General features: G+C 34.9%; 1 protein-coding gene across 3 annotated transcripts in view; it reads left to right on the top strand.

Moving 5' to 3' along the window:
• RPS6KA6 (ribosomal protein S6 kinase A6) overlaps positions 1 to 23,523 on the top strand; it is a 195,891-nt gene that overhangs the window by 124,840 nt on the left and 47,528 nt on the right. For 2 of the 3 annotated variants that reach the window (XM_059157144.1, XM_059157145.1), the window contains 4 exons: positions 15,686 to 15,792; positions 16,101 to 16,138; positions 17,400 to 17,426; positions 23,201 to 23,343. In XM_059157144.1, coding sequence (XP_059013127.1) covers positions 15,686 to 15,792; positions 16,101 to 16,138; positions 17,400 to 17,426; positions 23,201 to 23,343 — 315 coding nt within the window. The remainder of the gene's footprint in view (positions 1 to 15,685; positions 15,793 to 16,100; positions 16,139 to 17,399; positions 17,427 to 23,200; positions 23,344 to 23,523) is intronic. The other variant, XM_059157146.1, reaches the window with a different exon arrangement.

Raw genomic sequence — 23,523 nt, 5'->3', positions numbered from 1 at the left:
GTATTTTGGTGAGAATTTTCACATTTGTGTTCATCAAGGATATTGGACTGTAGTTCTCTTTTTTGATGGGATTCTTGTCTGTTTTGGCGATCAAGGTGATGCTGGCCTCATAAAATGAGTTTGGAAGTTTTCCTTCCATTTCTATTTTTTGGAACAGTTTCAGGAGAATAGGAATTAGTTCTTCTTTAAATGATTGGTAGAATTCCCCCAGGAATCCCTCTGGCCCTGGGCTTTTGTTTGTTTAGAGATTTTTGATGACTGTTGCAATCTCCTTACTGGTTATGGGTCTGTTCAGGTTTTCTATTTCTTCTTGGTTCAGTTGTGGTAGTTTATATGTTTCTAGGAATGCATCCATTTCTTCCAGATTGTCAAATTTATTGCCGTAGAGTTGCTCATAGTATGTTCTTATAATAGTTTGTATTTCTTTGGTGTTAGTTGTGATCTCTCCTCTTTCATTCATGATTTTATTTATTTGGGTCCTTTCTCTTTTCTTTTTGATAAGTCTGGCCAGGGGTTTATCAATTTTATTAATTCTTTCAAAGAACCAGCTCCTAGTTTTGTTGACTTGTTCTATTGATTTTTTGTTTTCTATTTCATTGATTTTTGCTCTGATCTTTATGATTTCTCTTCTACTGCTGGGTTTAGGTTTTCTTTCTTGTTCTTTATCCAGCTCCTTTAGGTGTAGGGTTAGGTTGTGTACTTGAGACTTTCATTGTTTCTTGAGAAAGGCTTGTACCGCTATATATTTTCCTCCCAGGACTGCCTTTGCTGTGTCCCACAGATTTTGAACCGTTGTGTTTTCATTATCATTTGTTTCCTTGAATTTTTTCAATTCTTCTTTAATTTCCCGGTTGACCCATTCAATTTTTAGAAGGATGCTGTTTAGTCTCTATGTATTTGGGTTCTTTCCAAATTTCCTCTTGTGATTGATTTCTAGCTTCAGAGTATTATAGTCTGAAATTATGCAGGGAATGATCCCAATCTTTTGATACTGGTTGAGTCCTGATTTATGACCCAGGATGTGATCTATGCTGGAGAATGTTCCATGTGCACTAGAGAAGAATTTGTATTCTGTTGTTTTGGGATGAAATGTTCTGAATATATCTGTGATTACCATCTGGTCAGTGTGTCATTTAAGGCCTTTATTTCCTTGTTGATCTTTTGCTTGGATGATCTGTCCAATTCAGTGAGGGTAGTGTTAAAGTCCCCTACTATTATTGTATTATTGTTGATGTGTTTCTTTGATTTTGTTATTAATTGGTTTATATAGTTGGCTGCTCACACGTTGGGGGCATAGATATTTAAAATTGTTAGGTCTTCTTGTTGGACATATCCTTTGAGTATGATATAGTGTCCTTCCTCATCTCTTATTATAGTCTTTGGCTTAAAATCTAATTGATCTGATATAAGGATTGCCACTCCTGCTTTCTTCTGATGTCCATTAGCATGGTAAATTCTTTTCCACCCCCTCACTTTAAATCTGGAGGTTTCTTTGGGTCTAAAATGAGTTTCTTGTAGGCAACATATAGATGGGTTTTTTTTTTTAATCCATTTTGATACCCTGTGTCTTTTGATTGGGGCATTTACTCCATTAACATTCAGGGTAACTATTAAGAGATATGAATTTAGTGCCATTGTATTTCCTTTAAGGTGACTGTTACTGTATATTGTCTCTGTTCCTTTCTGATCTACTACTTTTAGTCTCTCTCTTTGCTTAGAGGACCTTTTCAATATTTCCTGTAGAGCTGATTTGGTGTTTGCAAATTCTTTCAGTTTTTATTTGTCCTGGAATCTTTTTATCTCTCCTTCTATTTTCAATGATTGCCTAGCTGGATATAGTATTCTTGTCTGCATGTTTTTCTCTTTTAGTGCTCTGAATACATCATGCCAGTTCTTTCTGGCCTGCCAGGTCTCTGTGGATAAGTCTGCTGCCAATCTAATATTTTTACCATGGTGTGTTACAGACTTCTTTTCCCGGGCTGCTTTCAGGATTTTCTCTTTGTCACTAAGACTTGTAAATTTTACTATTAGGTGACAGGGTGTAGACCTATTCTTGTTGATTTTGAGGGGGGCTCTCTGCGCCCTCTGGATTTTGATTCTTGTTCCTTTTGCAATATTAGGAAAATTCTCTCCAATAAACCTTCTGCTTTCCTCTCTCTTTCTTCCTCTTCTGGAATCCCAATTATTCTAATGTTGTTTCGTCTTATGGTGTCACTTATCTCTCGAATTCTCCCCTTGTGGTCCAGTAGCTGTTTGTCCCTCTTTTGCTCAGCTTTTTTATTCTCTGTCATTTAGTCTTCTATATCACTATTTCTTTCTTCTGCCTCATTTGTCCTAGCAGTGAGATCCTCCATTTTTATTGCACTTCATTAATAGCTTTTTTTCATTTCAACTTGGTTAGTTTTTAGTTCTTTTATTTCTCCAGAAAGGGCTTTTATATATCCCAAGAGGGTTTCTCTAATATCTCCCATGCTTTTTTCGAACCTGGCTAGAACCTTGAGAATCGTCATTCTGAACACTAGATCTGACATATTACTAATGTCTGTATTGATTAGGTCCCTAGCCTTCAGTATTGCCTCTTGTTCTTTTTTTTTTGTGGTGAATTTTTCCACCTTGTCATTTTGTCCAGATAAGAGTATATGAAGAAGCAAGTAAAATAGTAAAAGGGTGGCAAGACCCCAGGAAAATATGCTTTAACCAAATCAGAAGAGACCCCAAATCGTGCGGGGTAGAAAAGGGATAAAAAGAGTTTCATAAAAAGAAATTTAAATAAGAAAACAAAGAAAAAATATAAAAATGAAATATATATATATATATATATATTAGATAAACTAGTTAAAAAACGTTAATAACGAAATGGGTAAATGTTAAAAAGAATTAGCAGAAGAAGAATAAAAATTTGAAAAAAAATTTAAATTAACTGCAAGACTAAGGAATCATTGGGAGAAAGCCATGAGTTCCATGCTTTGCTTCCTCCTCTGGAATTCCGCTACTCGCCTTGGTATTGAACCTGCACTCCTTGGTAGGGGAACTTGGTCCTGGCTGGACTTCTTGTTGATCTTCTGGGGGAGGGGCCTGTTGTAGTGATTCTGAAGTGTCTTTGCCCAGGCGGAATTGCACCGCCCTTACTAGGGGCCAGGCTGAGTAATCCGTCAGGTTTGCTTTTGGGAGCTTTTGTTCCCTGAATGCTTTCCTTAGAGTTCCGGAGGACGGGAATGAAAATGGCGGCCTCCCAGTCTCCGGCCCTGGAGGAGCTGAGAGCTTGGGGCCCCACTTTTCAGTGCACCCTCAGAGTATAGCGCCCAATCACTTCTGTCTCCCTGGCCTCCAGCCGAGCTCCAAGCTCACCCAGCCTGCAACTGGTTCAATGTAACCCAGAGCTGAGAGCTCACTCCTTGGCTCTGTCTTTGTAGCCAGCTTTCCCGTTCTAATACCTGCAAGCTCTGTGACACTCAGACACCCCTGATACTTCTGTGACCCTCTGGGACCTGGGGTCATGCTGACCCCGCATGGGCTTCACCCCTGTTTACCCCCTGGAGTGATGTCCCTCAGTGGAACAGACTTTTTAAAGTCCTGATTTAGTGCTCCGTTGCTCTGCCGATTGCCAGGAGCTGGCCCCTCCCCCTCCGCAGTCTAGCTTGCCATCGCTTTGGATTCACTTCTCCGCCAGTCCTACCTTTCAGAAAGTGGTTGATTTTCTGTTTCTAGAATTGCTGTTCTCTTCAAGCTCCCGTTGGAAATGTAGGTGTTTACAATCTTTACATAAGCTATCTCCCTCAGCCTTGCTACAGCTCACTGGTACTTCACAGAAATTAGAGCCCATATGAAGCTCTAATTTCATTCAGTTTACTCTATGTGCACTCTCTCTCTCTCTCAAATAAATAAATAAATAAAATCTTTTTAAAAAAAGAAAGAGACCTGAAAACTAGGTAAACAGATTCTTCACAAGAAATGGTAAAAGGCCACACATTTTGAGGTTACAGAGTGAGGGGGAGAGGACGGGCAGAGGGAGAAGCAGACTCCCCATAGAGCAGTGACCTGGGAGCCTGATATGGGGCTCGATTCCAGGATGCTGGGATCATGAGCTGAGCCAAAGGTAGATGGTTAACTTACTGAGCCACCCAGGCACCCCTAAGGTCTCTTTCAGAGGGAACTTTTCCACATGTAGCCATAGATTTTGTGTGTCCATGGGAGGAAGTGAGTTCAGGATCTTCCTATGGTTCCTTGGAACCTCACTTTATTGCCTATTTTTAATTTAACTGTTTTTATCTATAATAATTTTTTGTGTTACCTTAGTAGTTGTTTAATAGTTATGGTATAAATCTGTACCTCAGGAGTCAGAACCTGGTTTCAGGCCAAATATGGCCTCTTGCTTATTTCTGTAAATACAGTTGTATTGCAACACAGCCACATCCATTAGTTTATTGTCTATGTCTACTTTCATGCTTCAGTGGCAGTGAAATTGCATGGTAATTTTTTCTAGTAGAAAACATCGTGTAGACCTTATGAATTTATTTTTCTTGTATTCTGGATACTATTATTTTTTTGTTTTTTCCTAAAGATTTTATTTATTTGATAGAGTGAGAGAACGAGAGCACAAGCAGGCGAGAGGGAAAAGGAAAAACAGGCTCCCCTTTGAGCAGGAGCCTGACGTGGGGCTTGATTCCATGGTTCTGGGATCATAACCTGCACTGAGGGCAGACACTTAATCAACTGAGTCACCCAGGAACCCCCTATTGTTATCTTATAAGTAGTATTTAGCTTTGGTCTTGGATGCAGTTAACCTTTTGAGTCTTGCTTTTAAGCTTTGTATGTGGGACCAGAGCAGAATTTAATCTAGAATTAATTTTTCCCAGTACTGAAGCTTGACCCTTCTTAGTACACTAAACCAATACCCTGTGAATTATGAAACGTTTCACTCTCACTTTTGAGAATAGGACCTATCGTGTTACTTTGTGAATTCTGTGAATTCGTGTTTTTAATCCCTTAGGATTACCTGGCCTCAAGTAGTTTCCTCAATCCATGATTGGCAATTTTTTACTGAATGGCATACTTTCTGAAATTTATCTTGTTAGGTGATCATGTTATTGTATTATTATTTTTTTATTTATTATTTTTGCATTCTTATATTCTGGAATATAAAACTAGTTTGATTTTTTTCAGGTTCTTAAGCTGGAGCACAACTAATCAGAGACTAATTTTGCAGCACTCTGAAGCAAAACACTTTGGACTACTCTGTCCAATATCCTGTGAATTATGAGGTTTTCTGCTATGATTAGAGGGAACAGGAAGTATTCTTGATCCTGTGTAAATTCCACAGAATAGTCCTCTAATCCTTTCATTGATTGTTTTTTAGCTCAGGATAATTTCCTCACTCCTGTGTCATAAACATTTCTCTTCTAAAATCCTCTAAATAACTCTATAGTTCTCTTTCTTTCTCTGAAATTCTCCTTTCTATACTCTATCCTGTGAATTCTATACTTCTTGTCTCCCCAGCCTCTCATTAACTCAGGAAGTCTTACAGGCTTTGCCTGAAATGGCCTCCTTACACAGCTGCTTAGAAACTCTAGATAGTAAGGTAGGACAGCTGTAGGGCTTACCTTGTTTGTTTCCCATTTTTCACTATTCATTGTCCTTTGTTGACTGATGGCTAATATCTTGAAAAGTGTCATTTCATAGCTTTTGTACTGTATTTTAGTTGTTTCAGGCAGAAAATGTGTCCTGTCCCTGTTTGCTTCATGTTGTCTTAAAATGGTAGTCTGGGAATAGCATTTTAATTGGGTGATAGTGTTTCAACATCTCACTTCCAGAATTACGATGTTGTGTGTGGGAGAAGTATTATGGATTCCCAGAGCTCTGGAACATGCTGTGAAAAAGGAACTATATGCTAGCCAGTGCTTACGTGGCTAAGGTCTCTGGCTTGTATCTGTCTACATCCAGTGCAGTACATGCCCTGCATGAACATATACTGTGATCTTAGTATTTTTTTTTATTACAGAACAGAATTCAGTTTATGGTAGAGTCTATTTTGGACTCCTTTCCAATGATGGTTTTAAAGGACCTTGTTAAAAGCTGCACTCAAGACACCAAATGGCAACAGTAAAAGGCTCCAAAATTCATGATTTCTTGTATTATACTGTAGAAGTTTTAAGAATGTGTTTGAAAAATGTTTACTTGTAGTCATTTCTAATTTTCTTTTAAACTCTTCAAACCTTCATGTTTGATGTGGGACTGTCTAAACCCATACTAGCACAGAGATGCAGTCAGTAAGTTTTGATTCCTAAGTCTGGAATGTTAGGTAAGAGCAAGCATTTTAAATGAATTTCCCCAAAGACATTAAGTTAGTATATTCATTGAACAGGCTTTTAGAAAATTATTTCTTACTTCCATAGACAGCTTATTAATAAGAAATTGTTGGTTGGTTATACTTCACTTGTGTATAGAAAAAAGACGGTTATCTCATCCAAACTGAGGTCATATTCTTCATGCCTTAGTAAAATTTAAAACGTATATTTTTGTGTGGGTTAATGAATATTATACTGTATGTCATATATATTTCAAAGGGAACAGTACCTCTCCAGATGGCTCTCCCACAAACACCTCCCCCCAAAAAAGCCATGTTTTACCTTGCTAATATTAAGAAAATATATCTGGATGAATGGCTGATAATTATAAAGCCGCCAGTTTTCCCAGAAATAATTTACAGGTTTAAAAGTTTTTTTTTTTTTTTCAGAGGGGAGGAGCAAGATGGCAGAGGAGTAGGAGACCTAAATTCCATCTGGTCCCAGGATTTCAGCTAGATAGTTATCAAAACATTCTGAACACCTACAAACTCAACAGGAGATAGAAAAGAAGAATAGCAGCAATTCTATGAACAGAAAAGCAACTACATTCTGGAAGTGAATATTTTTCAGTTGTTGTTACTGTTTTAGTATTTTGTTCTCTCATTCATCTATTCTTCCCTGGATAAAATGATAACGTGGAAAAACTCAGGCCCCCCAAAAAAGAACGAGAGGCAGTACTGACTGCTAGGGACCTAATCAATACGGACATTAATAAGGTGTCACAACTAACGTTCAGAATGATGACTATAAATATGCTAGCTTGGCCTGAAAAAAGCATGGAAGGTACTAGAGAATCCCTTTTTGGAGAAATAAAAGAACTAAAATCTAACCAAGTTGAAATAAAAAAAAGCTATTAGTGAGGTGTAATAAAAAACAGAGGCTCTATACCTAGGAATAAACCTAACCAAAGAGGCACAGAATCTATACTCAGAAAACGATAAAGTACTCATGAAAGAAATTGAGGAAGACACAAAGAAATGGAAAAATGTTCCATGCTCCTGGATTGGAAGAATAAATATTGTGAAAATGTCTATGCTACCTAAAGCAATCTACACATTTAATGCAATTCCTATCAAAGTACCATCCATCTTTTTCAAAGAAACGGAACAAATAATTCTAAAATTTATATGGAACCAGAAAAGACTTCAAATAGCCAAAGGGATATTGAAAAAGAAAGCCAACGTTGGTGGCATCACAATTCCAGACTTCAAGCTCTATTAGAAAGCTGTCATCATCAAGACAGCATGGTACTGGCACAAAAACAGACACATAGATCAATGGAACAGAATAGAAAGCCCAGAAATAGGCCCTCAACTCTATGGTCAACTAATCTTTGACAAAGCAGGAAAGAATGTCCAATGGAAAAAAGACAGCCTCTTCAATAAATGGCGTTGGGAAAATTGGACAGCCACATGCAGAAAAATGAAATTGGACCATTTCCTTACACCACACACAAAAATAGACTCAAAATGGATGAAGGACCTCAATGTGCGAAAGGAATCCATCCAAATCCTTGAGGAGAACACAGGCAGCAACCTCTTCGACCTCAGTCGTAGCAAAATCTTCCTAGGAACTTCGCCAAAGGCAAGGGAAGCAAGGGCAAAAATGAACTATTGGGATTTCATCAAGATCAAAAGCTTTTGCACAGCAAAGGAAACAGTTAACAAATTCAAAAGACAACTGACAGAATGGGAGAAGATATTTGCAAACGACATATCAGATAAAGGACTAGTGTCCAAAATCTATAAAGAACTTAGCAAACTCAACACCAAAGAACAAATAATCCAATCAAGAAATGGGCAGAGGACATAAACAGACATTTCTGCAAAGAAGACATCCAGATGGCCAACAGACACATGAAAGACATCCCTGAGGCCATATCACTCAGCATCAGGGAAATACAAATCAAAACCACAATGAGATTATCACCTCACACCAGTCAGAATGGCTAAATTCAACAAGTCAGGAAATAACAGATGCTGGCGAGGATGCGGAGAAAGGGGAACCCTCCTACACTGTTGGTGGGAATGCAAGCTGGTGCAGCCACTCTGGAAAACAGCATGGAGGTTCCTCAAAATGTTGAATATAGAACTGCCCTATGACCCAGCAATTGCACTACTGGGTATTTACCCTAAAGATACAAACGTAGTGATCCGAAGGGGCACGTGCACCCGAATGTTTATAGCAGCAATGTCCACAATAGCCAAACTATGGAAAGAACCTAGATGTCCATCGACAGATGAATGGATCAAGAAGATGTGGTATATATACACAATGGAATACTATGCAGCCATCAAAAGAAATGAAATCTTGCCATTTGCGACAACATGGATGGAACTAGAGCGTATCATGCTTAGCGAAATAAGTCAAGCAGAGAAAGACAACTATCATATGATCTCCCTGATATGAGGAAGTGGTGATGCAACATGGGAGCTTAAGTGGGTAGGAGAAGAATCAATGAAACAAGATGGGATTGGGAGGGAGACAAACCATAAGTGACTCTTAATCTCACAAAACAAACTGAGGGTTGCTGGGGGTAGGGGGGTTGGGAGAAGGGGGGTGGGGTTATGGACATTGGGGAGGGTATGTGCTTTGTTGAGTGCTGTGAAGTGTGTAAACCTGGCGATTCACAGACCTGTACCCCTGGGGATAAAAATATATTTTTATAAAAAATTAAAAAAAAAAAAAAACAGAGGCTCTAACTGCTAAGATAAATGGGGCAGAAGAAAGAATTAGTGATATAGAAGACCAAATGATGGCGAATAAAGAAGCTGAGAAAAACAGATAACAACTACTGGACCATGAGGGAAGAATTCAAGAGATGAGTGATACCATAAGAAGAAACAATATTAGAATAATTGGATCCCAGATATAGAGGAAGAAGAGATGGGGCAGAAGGTATATTGGAGCAAATTATAGCAGGAATTTTGTTAATTTGGCAAAAGGAACAAGCATCAAAATCCAGGAAGCACAAAGAATCCCCATCAAAATAAATAAAAATAGGTCAACACCCCATCATCTAATAGTAAAACTTAAAAGTTTCAGAGACAAAGAGAAAATCCTGACAGCAGCAAGAGGTCTGTAACGTACAACAGTAGAAATATTAGGTTGGCAGCAGAACTACCCACAGAGACCTGGAAGGCCAGAAAGGACTGTCATGGTATATTCAGAGTACTAAACAAGAAAAATATGCAGAAAAAATAGTATATCCAGCTGGGCTGTCACTGAAAATAGTAGGAGAGATTAAAAAGCTTCCAGGACAAACAAAAACTAAAAGAATTTGTAAACACCAAACCAGCCGTATAGGAAATATTGAAAGAGGTCCTCGAAGCAAAGAGAAAGCCTAAAAGAAACAGACCAGAAAGGAACAGAGACAATATACAGTAACAGTCACCTTACAGGCAATACAATCACACTAAATTCATATCTTTCAGTAGTTACCATGAATGTAAATGGACTAAATGCCTCAGTGAAAAGTCACAGCATTAAAAAAAAAAAGATCCATTGATATGCTGTCTGCAAGAAAAACTCATTTTAGACCCAAAGTCACCTCCAGATTTAAAGTTAGGGGGTGGAAAACAATTTACCATGCTAATGGACGTCATAAGAAAGCTGGGGTGGCAGTCCTTGTAACTGTCAAATTAGATTTTAAGCCAAAGACTATAATAAGAGATGAGGAAGGATGCTATACCATACTTAAAGGGTCTGTCCAACAAGCAGATCTAACAATTTAAAATATCTGTTCCCCTAACATGCAAGCAGACAATTTTATAAACCAATTAATAACAAAATCAAAGAAACACGTTGAAAATAATACAATAATAGTAGGGGACTGTAACACCCCCCTCACTGAAATGTACAGATCATCTAAACAAAAGATACACAAGGAAATAAAGGCTTTAAATGGCACACTGGACCAGATGGACATCACAGATATATTCAGAACTTTCCATCCCAAAACAACAAAATACACATTCTAATCTAGTGCATATGGAACATTCTCCAGAACTGATCACATCCTGGGTCACAAATCAGGTCTCAACCAGTACCAAAAGATTGGGATCATTCCCTACTTATTTTCAGATCACCACAGTTTGAAACTAGAACTCAACCATAAGAGGAAAGTTGGAAAGAACTCAAATACATGGAGACTAAAGAGCATCCTACTAAAGAATGAATGGGTCAACCAAGAAATTAAATAAGTTTCAAAAAAATAATGGAAACAAATGAAAATGGAAACACAACTGTTCCAAATCTTTGGGACTCAGCGAAGGCAGTCCTGAGAGGTAAGTATATAGCAATACAAACCTTTCTCAAGAAACCAGAATGATCTCAGATACACAACCTAACCCTACATCTCAAGGAGCTGGAGAAGAACAAAGAAAGCCTAAACCCAGCAGAAGAAGAGAAATAATAAAGATCAGAGCAGAAATCAATGCACTAGAAACCAAAAGAACAGTAGAACAAATCAACAGAACTAGGAGCTGCATCTCTGAAAGAATGAGTAAGATTGATAAACCCCTGGTCAGACTTATGAGAAAGAAAAGTGAAAGGACCCAAATTAATGAAATCATGAATGAAAGAGGAGAAATCACAACCAACAGCAAGGAAACACAGACAATTATAAGAAAACATGATTAATTATATGACAACAATTTAGGCAATCTGAAAAGTATAGAACATTCATGAAAGAAATTGAGGAAGACAAAAAGAAATGGAAAAAATATTCCATGCTCATGGATTGGAAGAACAAATACTGTGAAAATATGTATGCTACCTATAGCAGTCTCCACGTTTAATGCAATCCCTATCAAAATACCATCAATTTTTTTCAAAGAAGTGGAAACAAATAATCCTAAAATTTATATGGAACCAAAAAAGACCCTGAATAACCAGAGGAATGTTGAAAAAGAAAACCAAAGTTAGCGGCATCACAATTCCAGACTTCAAGCTCTATTACAAAGCTATAATCATCAAGACAGTATGGTACCAGCACAAAAACAGACACATAGATCATTGGATCAGAATAGAGAGCCCACTAGATTAGCTTAGAGTCAACTAATCTTCGACAAAGCAGGAAAATAATGTCCAGTGGAAAAAGACCATCTCTTCAGCAAATGGTGTTGGGAGAATTGGACAGCCACATGCAGAAGAATGAAACTGGACCATTTCCTTACACCACACACAAAATGGACTCAAAATTGATGAAAGACCTCAGTGTGAGACAGGAATCTACCAACATCCTAGAGGAAAACACAGGCAGCAACCTCTTTGACCTCAGCCGCATCAACTTCTTCCTAGAAACATTGCCAAAGGCAAGGGAAGCAAGGGCAAAAATGAACTATTGGGACTTCATCAAAAGCTTTTGCACAGCAAAGGAAACAGTCAACAAAACCAAAATACAACTGAAAGAATGGGAGAAGATATTTGCAAATGACATATCAGATAAAGGGCTAGTATCCAAAATCTAGAAAGAACTTATCAAACTCAATGCCTAAAGAACAAATAATCTGATTAAGAAATGTGCAGCGGACATGATCAGACATTTCCCCAAAGAAAACATCCAGATGGCCAACAGACACATGAAAAAATGCTCCACATCACCCAACATCAGGGAAATATAAATCAAAACCACAATGAACTACCACCTCACACCAGTCAGAATAGCTAAAATTAACAAGTCAGGAAACAACAGATGCTGGTGAGGATGCACAGAAAGGGGAAATCTCCTACCTGTTGGTGGTAGTGCAAGCTGGTGCAGCCACTCTGGAAGACAGCATGAAGGTTCCTCAAAAAGTTAAAAATAGAGCTACCCTATGACCCAGCAATCACACTTCTGGGTATTTACCCTAAAGATACAAATGTAGTGATCTGAAGGGACATCTGCACCTAAATTTTTATAGCAGAAATGTCCACAATAGCCAAACTATGGAAAGAAACTAGATGTACATCAACAGATGAATGGGTAAAGAAGATGTAGTGTGTGTGTGTGTGTGTGTGTGTACAATGGAATACTATGCAGCCACCAAAAGAAATGAAATCTTGCCATTTGCAATGCTGTGGATGGAACTAGAGGGTATTATGCTGAGCAAAATAAGTCAATCATAGAAAGACAATTATCATATGATCTCCCTGATATGAGAAATTTGAGAAAAAAGAGGATCATAGGGGAAGGGAGGGGAAAAAAATGAAACAAGATGAAGCCAGAGAGGAAGACAAACAATGGAAGAGACTCTTCATCTCAGGAAAGAAACTGAGGGTTGCTGGAGGGGGCACTGGGAAGGATGGGGTGGCTGAATGATACACTTTGGAGAGGGTATGTGCTATGATGAGTGCTGCGAATTATGTTAATACTGATGAGTCACAGACCTGTACCCCAAAACAAATAATACATTCTATGTTAATAAAAAATTGGTTTTTCCAATAAAGTCCCCAATAGGAATTTTTGTTTGTTTGAATGTGACAGAATAATTGTACCAGCTTATCTAGAAAAGTAAACAAATAAAAAAAAAACTAATACATTTTGAGAATAACACCCTTTTCTTACCCTACCTCTTGTTTAAAACTTGTAAAACTGCTGCTATAAGCCGAACATTATAATATCAACACAGGATTAGACACACATTGTAAATCCTCCAAATATTCACGTATATATGACTTACTATATGTTATTATGATAAAGGATGAAGCGCAAGTTAATGTCAAAGAGATTGATTGTTCAGTCAATGGTATATGATACATTGGTTAGATATTTCAGAAAAAGATCATTTAAAATTTTCATCTCTACCATACAAAGATACATTTTACTTAAGAGTTAAATCTGGAAAACAGTTGTCCTAATAGAACATGCAGCCAAATGTGTTGTTGACCACTTAATGGAGGTTTCTCCTTAATCGTTAAAATAATGAAGGAAAATCATACAGAAAGGATACATAAATTTGACAGCATAAAATTAATAATTCCTGAATGTCAAAAACAAGCACAGAATGGTGAAAATATTTACAAGTAATGTGATGGAGAACTGACATTTTTAAAATTTGAGGTACTTGTACTGATTAAAAAAAAACACAGTAAGTAAATAATGGGAAATAAGCAAAAACATTACTGAGAATTCACTTACAAAATAGAAAGGCCTAAAGGACATGGAAAATGTTTTAGTCTAGATAACAAAATTTAATTTAAAATGATTGGTGGTTGTGTAAGACTCATGAGTTACAGACCTGTACCCCTGAAACAAATAATACATTATATGTTAATTTAAAAAAATAAACAATTGGTGGCCTTCTTCTGTATCAAATTTTTAAAAAATTTTTGAAGAGTGCTATTGTGGATTTGGTAAGACAAATGCTTTCATAAATTGCTGATGGGAGTAGAGATTATTGTAAAATTTTTGGAAAATAGTTTTATTCTATATGTCAAAATCTTGAACTGTTTATTTTCAGAGACCCAGTATTTCCTGTTTCATTTCTTAAAAATCCTTTTTGTGGAAATAATCATAAATATAAATAACACATATGCATATTACAGAGTTATTTAAAATAATGAAAAACTGAAAGTAATCCAAATGAACACTTAGGTAAATTAGTATATTAGTATTGTGCAGCTACTGAATACTGTGAATAAATTTTAAAGATATGGCAGAATGCTTATGTTACAATATTAAGTGGGGGAAAAAGGAAGCCACTGAAATAATATATACACTGTGATCTTAAATATGCTAAAATACACATGCATTCATACATACATAAATTATTTGAAGACCAGACAACAAAAGACTAGCAATGCTTACCTTACCAGGTGCTAGTGTTTAGATGCTGTTCTTTCATGGGTTCATTGGTGATAGGATGATTAGTAAATAGGAACACATTAATAGTAGTGAAACAAAATAAGCTGAAACATAACATATGGTGGAAGTGGCTTCTGTGGAAGAGGTAGTTCTTAAAGCTAAGTATTCCTGAATTCAAATTGTAGGCCTGCTTCTTATAAGCTATATTATTCTAGCTATTCTGATTCTGAGTCACTTTCTCTAGAAGTAAGGTAGTGATAATATATATACCTCAGAGTGTTGTTTGAAAGGTTGTAGTAACATAATAACTGTAAAGTTACTGGCACATAATTTCTACTTAGTGAGTTTCTTATTTGTGTCTATTACGAGGCTTTTCACAGAGACAACTTCATAACAAAATAATATGCTTGCCATAAAACTGTAACCTGGGACACCAGGTGGCTCAGTCAGTTAAGCCTCTGCCTTTGGCTCAGGTCATAATCCCAGGGTCCTGGGATCAAGTCCCGCATCGGACTCCTTGTTCGGCAGGGAGCCTGCTTCTCTCTCCGGCTCTGCCTGCCACTCTGCCTGCTTGTGTGTGTGCTCTGTCTGTCTGTCTGTCTGTCTCTCTCTCTCTCTGACAAATAAATAAATAAATAAATAAATAAATAAATAAAATCCTTAAAAAACACTATAACCTGGGCAAAGCTGCTTTTTCAGAGTTAGAAAAATTTTTGTTTAGGATTTATGTGTTAGGTTTAAATGAAAATTTTGATTAGTCTTTCTGAGAAGTTAAATAAGTAACAAATATTTTTATTTTTAATAAGGTATCAAGTGAAAATTATGTTTTTATAACTTTACCATTATAATATTCAAATGAACTCCCTGAAATTTAGATAATGTATGATTTTTGTTTTTCTATAGCTTATTTAAAAAAGCAGGTAGAGTTTCAAAATTTATCTTTAACTGCTCATTCTCTGCAAGTTTACTAGTAACCAGAGTCTGTATTATGTAATTAAAGGGCCATAATTCTAAATGGGAAAGTCAGTTATAAGGTTTAATCATATTTCATTCAAATTTTGAGCTTTCCTAATAATTCACATATTTTTATAGTGAAAATAATCAATTTCTAGACAAGTTATTTGTTTTGCCCATCAGAAGCCTTTGATAAGTCCTAAAAATTATATCCAATGGAAAAAAAAATACATCTTATGGTTGAGTAGTGCCTAATTTTCTGTGTAAATTTAACACTCACTTATGAATGAATATAGACATAAACCTATAATAAGTATACCTCATGGTTACACACATAGTTTTTTATAGTTTACAATGCTTTTTTTCACATAAGCTATTTTGACTCTTCAGTGTAGAAGATATGTAAATTCCATAAAATGTTTTAGGAAAATTTACATTAAAATAGTTAATATTGAAGGAATGGATTCTTAAAGAGTTTCGTTTCATCTATCTACTTCTTTTTTTACCTACCTAGTTTTGTCTGTTTACTGGGTTTTTAATGACATAAATTTTAAAAGTCAATATTGAAACAAGGATCAAATGTTAAATTATTGTATTCTAGGTTCTGTTTACAGAGGAAGATGTGAAATTCTACCTTGCAGAACTGGCCCTTGCTTTGGATCATCTGCACCAATTAGGAATTGTATATAGAGACCTGAAGCCAGAAAAGTAAAGCTATATTCTCCTTATGAATCCCTGTTACCAGTACTTCTGTAACTACTTTTTTCTCCATTAAGTCTTTTATTTAAAAAGTATATGAAAATATGAGCTATACAGTTTTATGAAACTTACTTGTGAAAAGTAATCTATATGTCATACTCATTGATTTTATTTTCCCATTGATTTTAAATTAATCATTTACATGTTTTCAAGTATATCAAATAAATATTATTTTAAAGTATATGATGACTTTTGTGTAAATGCTTTATATAAAAATATTTTATTCCATCTTCTTGTATATGAATTTTGATTTACAGCATTCTGCTTGATGAAATAGGACATATCAAGTTAACAGGTATGCAAATTTCCTTATTTTACCCTAAGCCCATTTGATATTTTTCTATAATATATATTTGTCTAAGCCTGTTTTCTTTTTTCCTTGACTTGTATTTTATTCATCTCTTTTGTGAACTAGAATTCATATAAAAGATAAGTAAGATAACTCTCAATATGTTCTAATTGTAATGCCAAAAAATTATATACCAGAGAGTTACTATCCTGATTAACAAATGACATTTGGCTTTCTAGATAAACATACATCATCTTAGTTTAGTCCAGACTGAAAGATTTATCCTAAGTAGTTATCACATTTGAAATATAGTGAACTATAAACTTTTAAACCAAGTGTTTCGGAATCAGAGGTTCATTTTTTTATTTGTGAAAATGTTTTATTTTTCTTTATTTTGAATATTGTTGGTTTACTATAACACAAGGTTCTAATCCTCATAGGATTCTTAAGTGTAAAATATCTTTATTATACCATTTTTAAAAACTTATTTTAAAATAATTATAGACTCACAATAAGTTGCAAAAATAGTACTGAGAGGTCTTGTCTACCCATCACCCAGCTTTCCCCAATGGTGACATCTTATAAACTATAGTGTATTATCAAACCCCAGAAATTGATATGTATAGTACAACTCACTGGACCATATACTTGGATTTCACTAGTTTTGCATGCATTTTTTTTTGTTTGTGTATAATTCTGTGACTTTTTATCACATGTACAGATTTGAATATCACCACCACAAATCAATATACAAAACTGTTTCACAACTACAAAAGAACTCTGTTGTGCTACCCAGTTACAGTCTCTTGTGCTGCCCATTTTTTACAATCATGCCCTCTCCCACCTCCCCTAACTCCTGGCAAAGACTAATCTATTCTACATCTCTAGTTTTGTTATGTTGAGAATATGATATAAATAGAACCATACAGTACCCATCCTAGGCATTTGTCCTAGAGAAATTAAAACTTATGTCCACATAGAAACCTATACATGAATTTTCATAGCAGCTCTATTTATAATAGCCCAAGACTGGAAATGTCCCAAATGTCCTTCAAAGAATGCATGGATAAACAAACTGATACAATCATACAATGGAATACTGCCCAGCAGTAAAAAGGACAGAATTCTTGATATATGCAGCAACTTGGATGGATTCAAGGGCATTATGCTGAGTGAGCCAATCTCAAAAGGTTTCTTATGTTATAAATAGATAGTAAAATCTTTATTTAATTATCAGAATGTTAAAATGAAGATGTGGTCTTTACAGAGAATTTTGGACCAGTACACATTAAAGGTAAGTTGCTTTAAATTCCTAAGTATACTACTTCAATGTAAAAATAAAGTATAAAGTTGTTAACTTGAAAGCTCAGGCAAATGTGACAAAGTTCAAATAAAGTTTAGTAAATCTTTTTGAGTCACAGCTTGCTTCTCTTTTTCATATATAAAGGAAGCAACATAGGTTTAAAGGGATTATAAAAGGATAAGGAAAGAAAAAATAATAGGAAGAGAGAACAGTAGAATTTTAAGATTTTATATATTGTATAATTTTTATCTTACAGCAATCAAGTTTCAGTTGCAAAGCTAATTAGAATTTAATTCTTTTCATTTGTAAAAATAAATTATACCTGTTTTGTCAGGGGTTAAGGAAGGGAGGTGGGGAAAAAGTAGAGTAAATCCTACCTATATTATTTTCTACAGTAAGATTAATTGGGTGAATAATGATGTCAAATTGCTTTATATTTAGTCTTATATTGTAAATTCTGCTTTTATAGCTTTTGGACTAAAACTAGCTGAGGAGGAAGGATTAATTAGAATAAATGTAAACTTAAAAGCAAAGGACAGATGCTTATAACAGGAAGAAAATGTGATACATACATATATATAAATATATATATATATATATAAACACACACATACATACATATATATAAACAATCTATTTTCCTTAAAATGATGTAAATATTTCTTTAAAGAAACTATACAATAGTAAATATTAGTAATTTACACTGTTTTATAATTATAGCCTAATTCAAAGTTGTGTAATGAGTAATAAACGTATGGATTTAATCTCAAACCATTCCTGTAATGTCAGTTAAAGTGTGACTATTCATGGCAAATATTCTAATACTTTACTTTTTTTTCCATTATTCCCTTTAATTTATTTTCTTTTTATCCTTTCTTCCTTTCATTCTCTTTCTTTTCTTTTTCTTCCTTTTCTTTCCTTTTCTTCCCTTTCTTCCTTCCTTTCTTCCTTCCTCCCTTCTCCTCTCCCTGTTTTCCTCTTGTCCTTCCAATCTTCTTCCTTCCATTTTGAATACTATAGTCAAAAGTACCAGTCTGATTGCTGTTTGTTATTGATACCTATGGGCTATAGTGATTTAGGAATGTGTCATCTAGTCAGGGTCTTCCCCAACGTTGTTTCTTCTTAGGCTTAGGAGGAAGAATAAGGAGGTTTTCCTTAATCATAGGAGAGGGGAATATCTTTCTTTTTACCTGTCCACTTTAAAAATCCTCTAGATAAAAAGTATGGATGCAATGTTTAACAGGTTACTCTAGAATGGCAGCAGACTATACAAATGTTTCTTGGTATGACTATAGTTTGAGCGTAATTGACCTCATACTGAGAATATGATTGTATAGCAGAAGATCAACAGAATGAGAGTGAATACCCCCAAAATATCTGCATTAAGTGTCAATATATTATTTTTATTCCTTTTGTGTCTTTTTTTTTTTTCCCCGTAACAGCCCACCTCATAGTCTAAGTTTATTTCAACTATCTGTGGTTGCTATAAAGTGTTTTTGGAGTGACATAATTCAGGGTAATTTCTATAAAGAGAAGGGAGAAAAAATATACATTGTCAGAAATTTATATCACACAGTACTTGAGCTGGATATTTAAGAGAGAATGTATGCCTAAAATAATTTTAATAATTTTTATGGTTATCTGCAAATTAATCACTGAGATTACTTTTACCCATAGTAAATACTCATGAAATCATTGTTTTCTAGGCATGCTTTTAAAATTTGAAGTCTCAGGGTCATTTCAGGTTACAAGGATACCTGTCCCTCCCCACTCCCGAAAAAAAAAAAGCCTTTATATAGCTGATTTCTGTATTTTGTTTTCAGATTAGTGGCTTGGAAAAATCTCTGATTAACTTATATCTTATTTAATCTTATAGCTAATTCTTACTGTAAATTTTTGTCAATTGATTGCTGAGCAAATTCTAGTGTTAAATGTCAGTTTTGTCAGAGAAAGTACAGCAGAGGACCTCTTTGGAGTGGTATAAATCTCTGAAAGGTAATGGAGGATAAGAAAATTCTCTTCCTTTTCTCCTCCTCTCTGGAATGGCCAAAGAAGCCAGTGTTCTTCTCTACAAGGTATGTTGTTTTATTCAGCTAAAATGACCTTGAAGGCTAAATTTTATTACATCTAATCTTTGACATGGAATGTGCAAGAGTTTAAAAGTCTCAAAATGGAGAGAAATAAAGTAGAAGTATATTGAAAAGATTTTTTAAATTGTGGAAAAATCACAATGCATTCGAGTTATTATACAAGGGTAAGTGATTTTTAAATGAAAATATTGAGCATGGTTAGAAAATTAATTTTGAGAGACCCTAAAATTAATATTGATATTTTAAGAGATCCATATAGGACTTATGGCTTTATTTTCATTTATAGAATTAAGGTATAATTTACATCGAGTAAAACTCATTCTTTGGGTCTTTGTGGTGATGGAATTTTTCTTTATCTTAACTATATCCTTGTTATATTGTGGTTATGATCTTGTAATATAGTTTTGTAAGATGTTACCATGGGGGAAACTGGGTAAAGGGTAAATGAGATCTCTTGTAGTATTTCACATAACTGCATGTGAATTTGTAGTTGTCTCAAAATATAAGATTTAATTTTAAAAAATCACTTTTTCATCTATAGTTCTGCAAACTTTGACGAATACATTTAGTTTTATTCCCATCACCAACATAAAGATATAAAACAATTCTATCATCTTCTACAATTTCCCCATTATAAGTTAATCCTCCTTTTTACCCTAGACAAATATCAATCTAATTTCTGTCCCTAAGGTTTTGCCTTTTCCATGATGTTATATAAATAGAGGCATACAGTAAATAGCCTTTTGAGTCTGGCTTCCTTTACTTAATATAGTGCATTTGAGATTAATCTATATTGTGTGTATCAATTTATTTTTTATTGCTGAATAGTGTTCCATTTTATCATGATGCCATGGTTTGTCTAATCCCCAATTAAGGGGCATTTGGCTTGTTTCCAGTTTTTGGCAGTGATGAATAAAATCACTGTAAATATTCATGTGCAGATTTTATGTGAACATAAATTTCTATTTCACTTGAGTAAATACTGAAGGAGTGGAATTGCTTGATCGTATGGTAAGTGTATTTTTAACTTAGTGAGAAACCTCTAGAGTGTCATCCAAGTGGTCGCACCATTTTACATACCCAGCAGTAACATGTGAGTGCTCTAGTTACTCTGCATTCCTGTCATTACTTGGTATTGTCAGTATTTTTATTTTAGCTATACAAATAGGCATGTAGTAGGATTCATTGGGGTTTTAATTTGAATTCCCCTAATAGTTAATGACAGTGAGCATCTCTTTGTGTATTTATTTCTTTGGAGAAGTCTCTGTTCAGATCTTTTGCCCATTTAAAAAATATGGATTGTTTGTTTTCTTACTACTGAATTTTGAGGGGTTTTTTTTTGCGTTTTTAAAATATATTGAGTACAAGAGCCTTACCAGATATGCAGCTTGCAAATATTTTCTCCAGTCTGTAGCTTCTTTTTTTTTTCTTTTCTGAACAGTATCTTTTGAAGAGTTGTGATTCTGATAAAGTCCAGTAATCAACTTTTTTTCTTTTATGAATTATGGTTTTGATGTTGTATCTCAGAAACCCATGCCTAATGCAAGATCACAAAGATTTCCTCCTTTTATTCTTTTGGAAGTTTTAGTTTTAGGTTTTCCATTTAGTTCTATGATTCATTTTTAGTTAATGTTTCTTTATGTTATGAGGATGTTTTTGTGTATTAATATCCTGTTGTTCTGGCACCAAAGAAAAGAACTTAACTTTCTTTATGGAATTGCTTTTACACCTTTATCAGAAATCAGCTTACAATATATAGGCAGTTCTAATGCAGCATGTGGGATCTTAAAAAAAAAATCACTCCACTATGAATAATTACATAATGAAAAGCACATTTTTCCTTAATGGGAAAAATGGGGCTAATGGTTTAATACTCAAATATATAACCAGACAAAAGAAATATAGGAAATTAATAAAAATGAAAGTATTCTTTTATACATTCTAAGTGTTTAGGAATATATAAATTCTAAAATAAGTAGGAACCTTACTTTGGAAAAAAATCTGGAAATTTGCTTGTAGAATTGTTGTCAGAAGGGTTACAGTTTGTTGGTTCTTGTGAAATAGTAGAAGATAGATTATCTGGAATCGGGAGGAAGGTTGTATCACTACAGGTGGACAGGAGTGGCTCATAATACACATGGTGAGCTGAAATAGCTGACCGATGTGTGGGGTATGTGCTTGCTTCAGCTAGGTACAGTTTGTAGTGTTTCACCTAGTACTCTCTTGTAGACAAAATTGTGCATAAGCCACACATAAGCCAACCCCATTTGAAATTCACATTATGCTCAAATTGTTCCCTAATGTATCAATCACATTGGAACAAATTTTACATTTTCTTTTAATTTAATATTTTTTCAGTGCTCCAAAATTTATTGTTTATGTACCACACCCAGTGCTCCATGCAATATGTGCCCTCCTTAATACCAAAACAAGCACTAGAGTAGAACTGTATGTGTTAGTCTATTCTTGGACACTGTCCTTTTGCATTGATATACATCAATATGTATGTCAATATATAGTGTCATACATGTGACATATATGTGTCTAGCCTTTCTCCAATGCCACAATTTCTTGATTACTGTAGCTTTATATTAAGTATTGAAGGTGAGGTAGTGTAAGTCATTCATTGTTTTTTTTCCTCCAATATTACTTTGGGTATTGTATTTCCTACAATATTTTTATGTAAATTTTAAGTTTAGCTTTTTGATTTTTACAAAAGAAATCTTGCTGGGATTTTTATTAAAGTTTCATTGACTCTAAAAACAGTTTCATTGACTCTGTAGATTTTTTTTAAGATTTTATTTATTTGACAGACAGAGATCACAAGTAGGCAGAGAGGCAGGCAGAGAGAGAGGAAGGGAAGCAGGCTCCCCGCTGAGCAAAGAGTCTAACACAGAACTCGATCCCAGGACCCTGAGATCATGACCTGAGCTGAAGGCAGAGGCTTAATCCACTGAGCCACCCAGGCAACCCTGTATATCAGTTTTTAGGAAAACTGGTACTTTAACAGCACTGAATCTTCCAAACCATACATACGATGTGTCTCTGCGTTTATTTAGATCTGCTTTGATTTCTTTCAGCAGTGTTTCTAGTTTTCAGCATACAGGTCTTACATATACTTTGTATATTTATACCTGTGGATTTTATGTGGGGGATTTTGGTGGTATTATAAATGGTACCTTTTGAATTTCAGCCTCCAATTTTTCATTGATAGCACATAGGAATAAGATTGATTTTCATATATTAGTACCTTTAGCTCTTGAAAGCCTTAAACAAAAATGGAAGCTCACCAAAGCCAAAGCATAAGTTGCTTTTTTAGTGTTTTAAAAAGTGTAAGTTACTCTCTCCTTCTTGTCTTAGCCTGATTTAAAACTTAGATCACTATGACAGCTTTGATTTAATTATTGACCTCTCAAAGTTGCTGAATGATATTCTAGTATAGACATGAAAACATGTATTTTGATGATGAAATTTAACTGAGCAATCTTTAAATGCTCTGAAAGAGTATATTGTAAAATACAGGCTGCATTCCATTGTCTCACAGGAGAGGTTTCTGAAAAGTAATTATAGGCTATCCATGAATTGTTTTAAGGCCTAACACAATTTTATTTCTTTTGGTATTTTCTATTTTCTGAATATCTTCAGATACATTTTCGTGTCATATTGTTATTATAGATTTTGGGCTCAGCAAGGAATCAGTAGATCAAGAAAAGAAGGCTTACTCATTTTGTGGTACAGTGGAGTATATGGCTCCTGAAATAGTAAATCGGAGAGGACATTCCCAGAGTGCTGATTGGTGGTCATATGGTGTACTTATGGTAAGTAGTGTTTGTTTTTTTAAATTATGCCAATATAAAAGTAATATTATTTAGAATTTTAATTTAAATTTTGGAATGTCTAGGTGAGAACAGAGTTTTGACAGTTCATGATTACTAAAAAATTTGTGACTGGCTAGCTCTTACACAGTAAGAATTAAGGTTTTTGTATTCTGGTTTCTT

This window comes from Mustela lutreola, chromosome X (genome assembly GCF_030435805.1).
Source record: "Mustela lutreola isolate mMusLut2 chromosome X, mMusLut2.pri, whole genome shotgun sequence".
Lineage (NCBI taxonomy): Eukaryota > Metazoa > Chordata > Mammalia > Carnivora > Mustelidae > Mustela > Mustela lutreola.
Note: the sequence above shows the minus strand (reverse complement) of the source record. Positions and strands in the feature narration are given on the sequence as shown.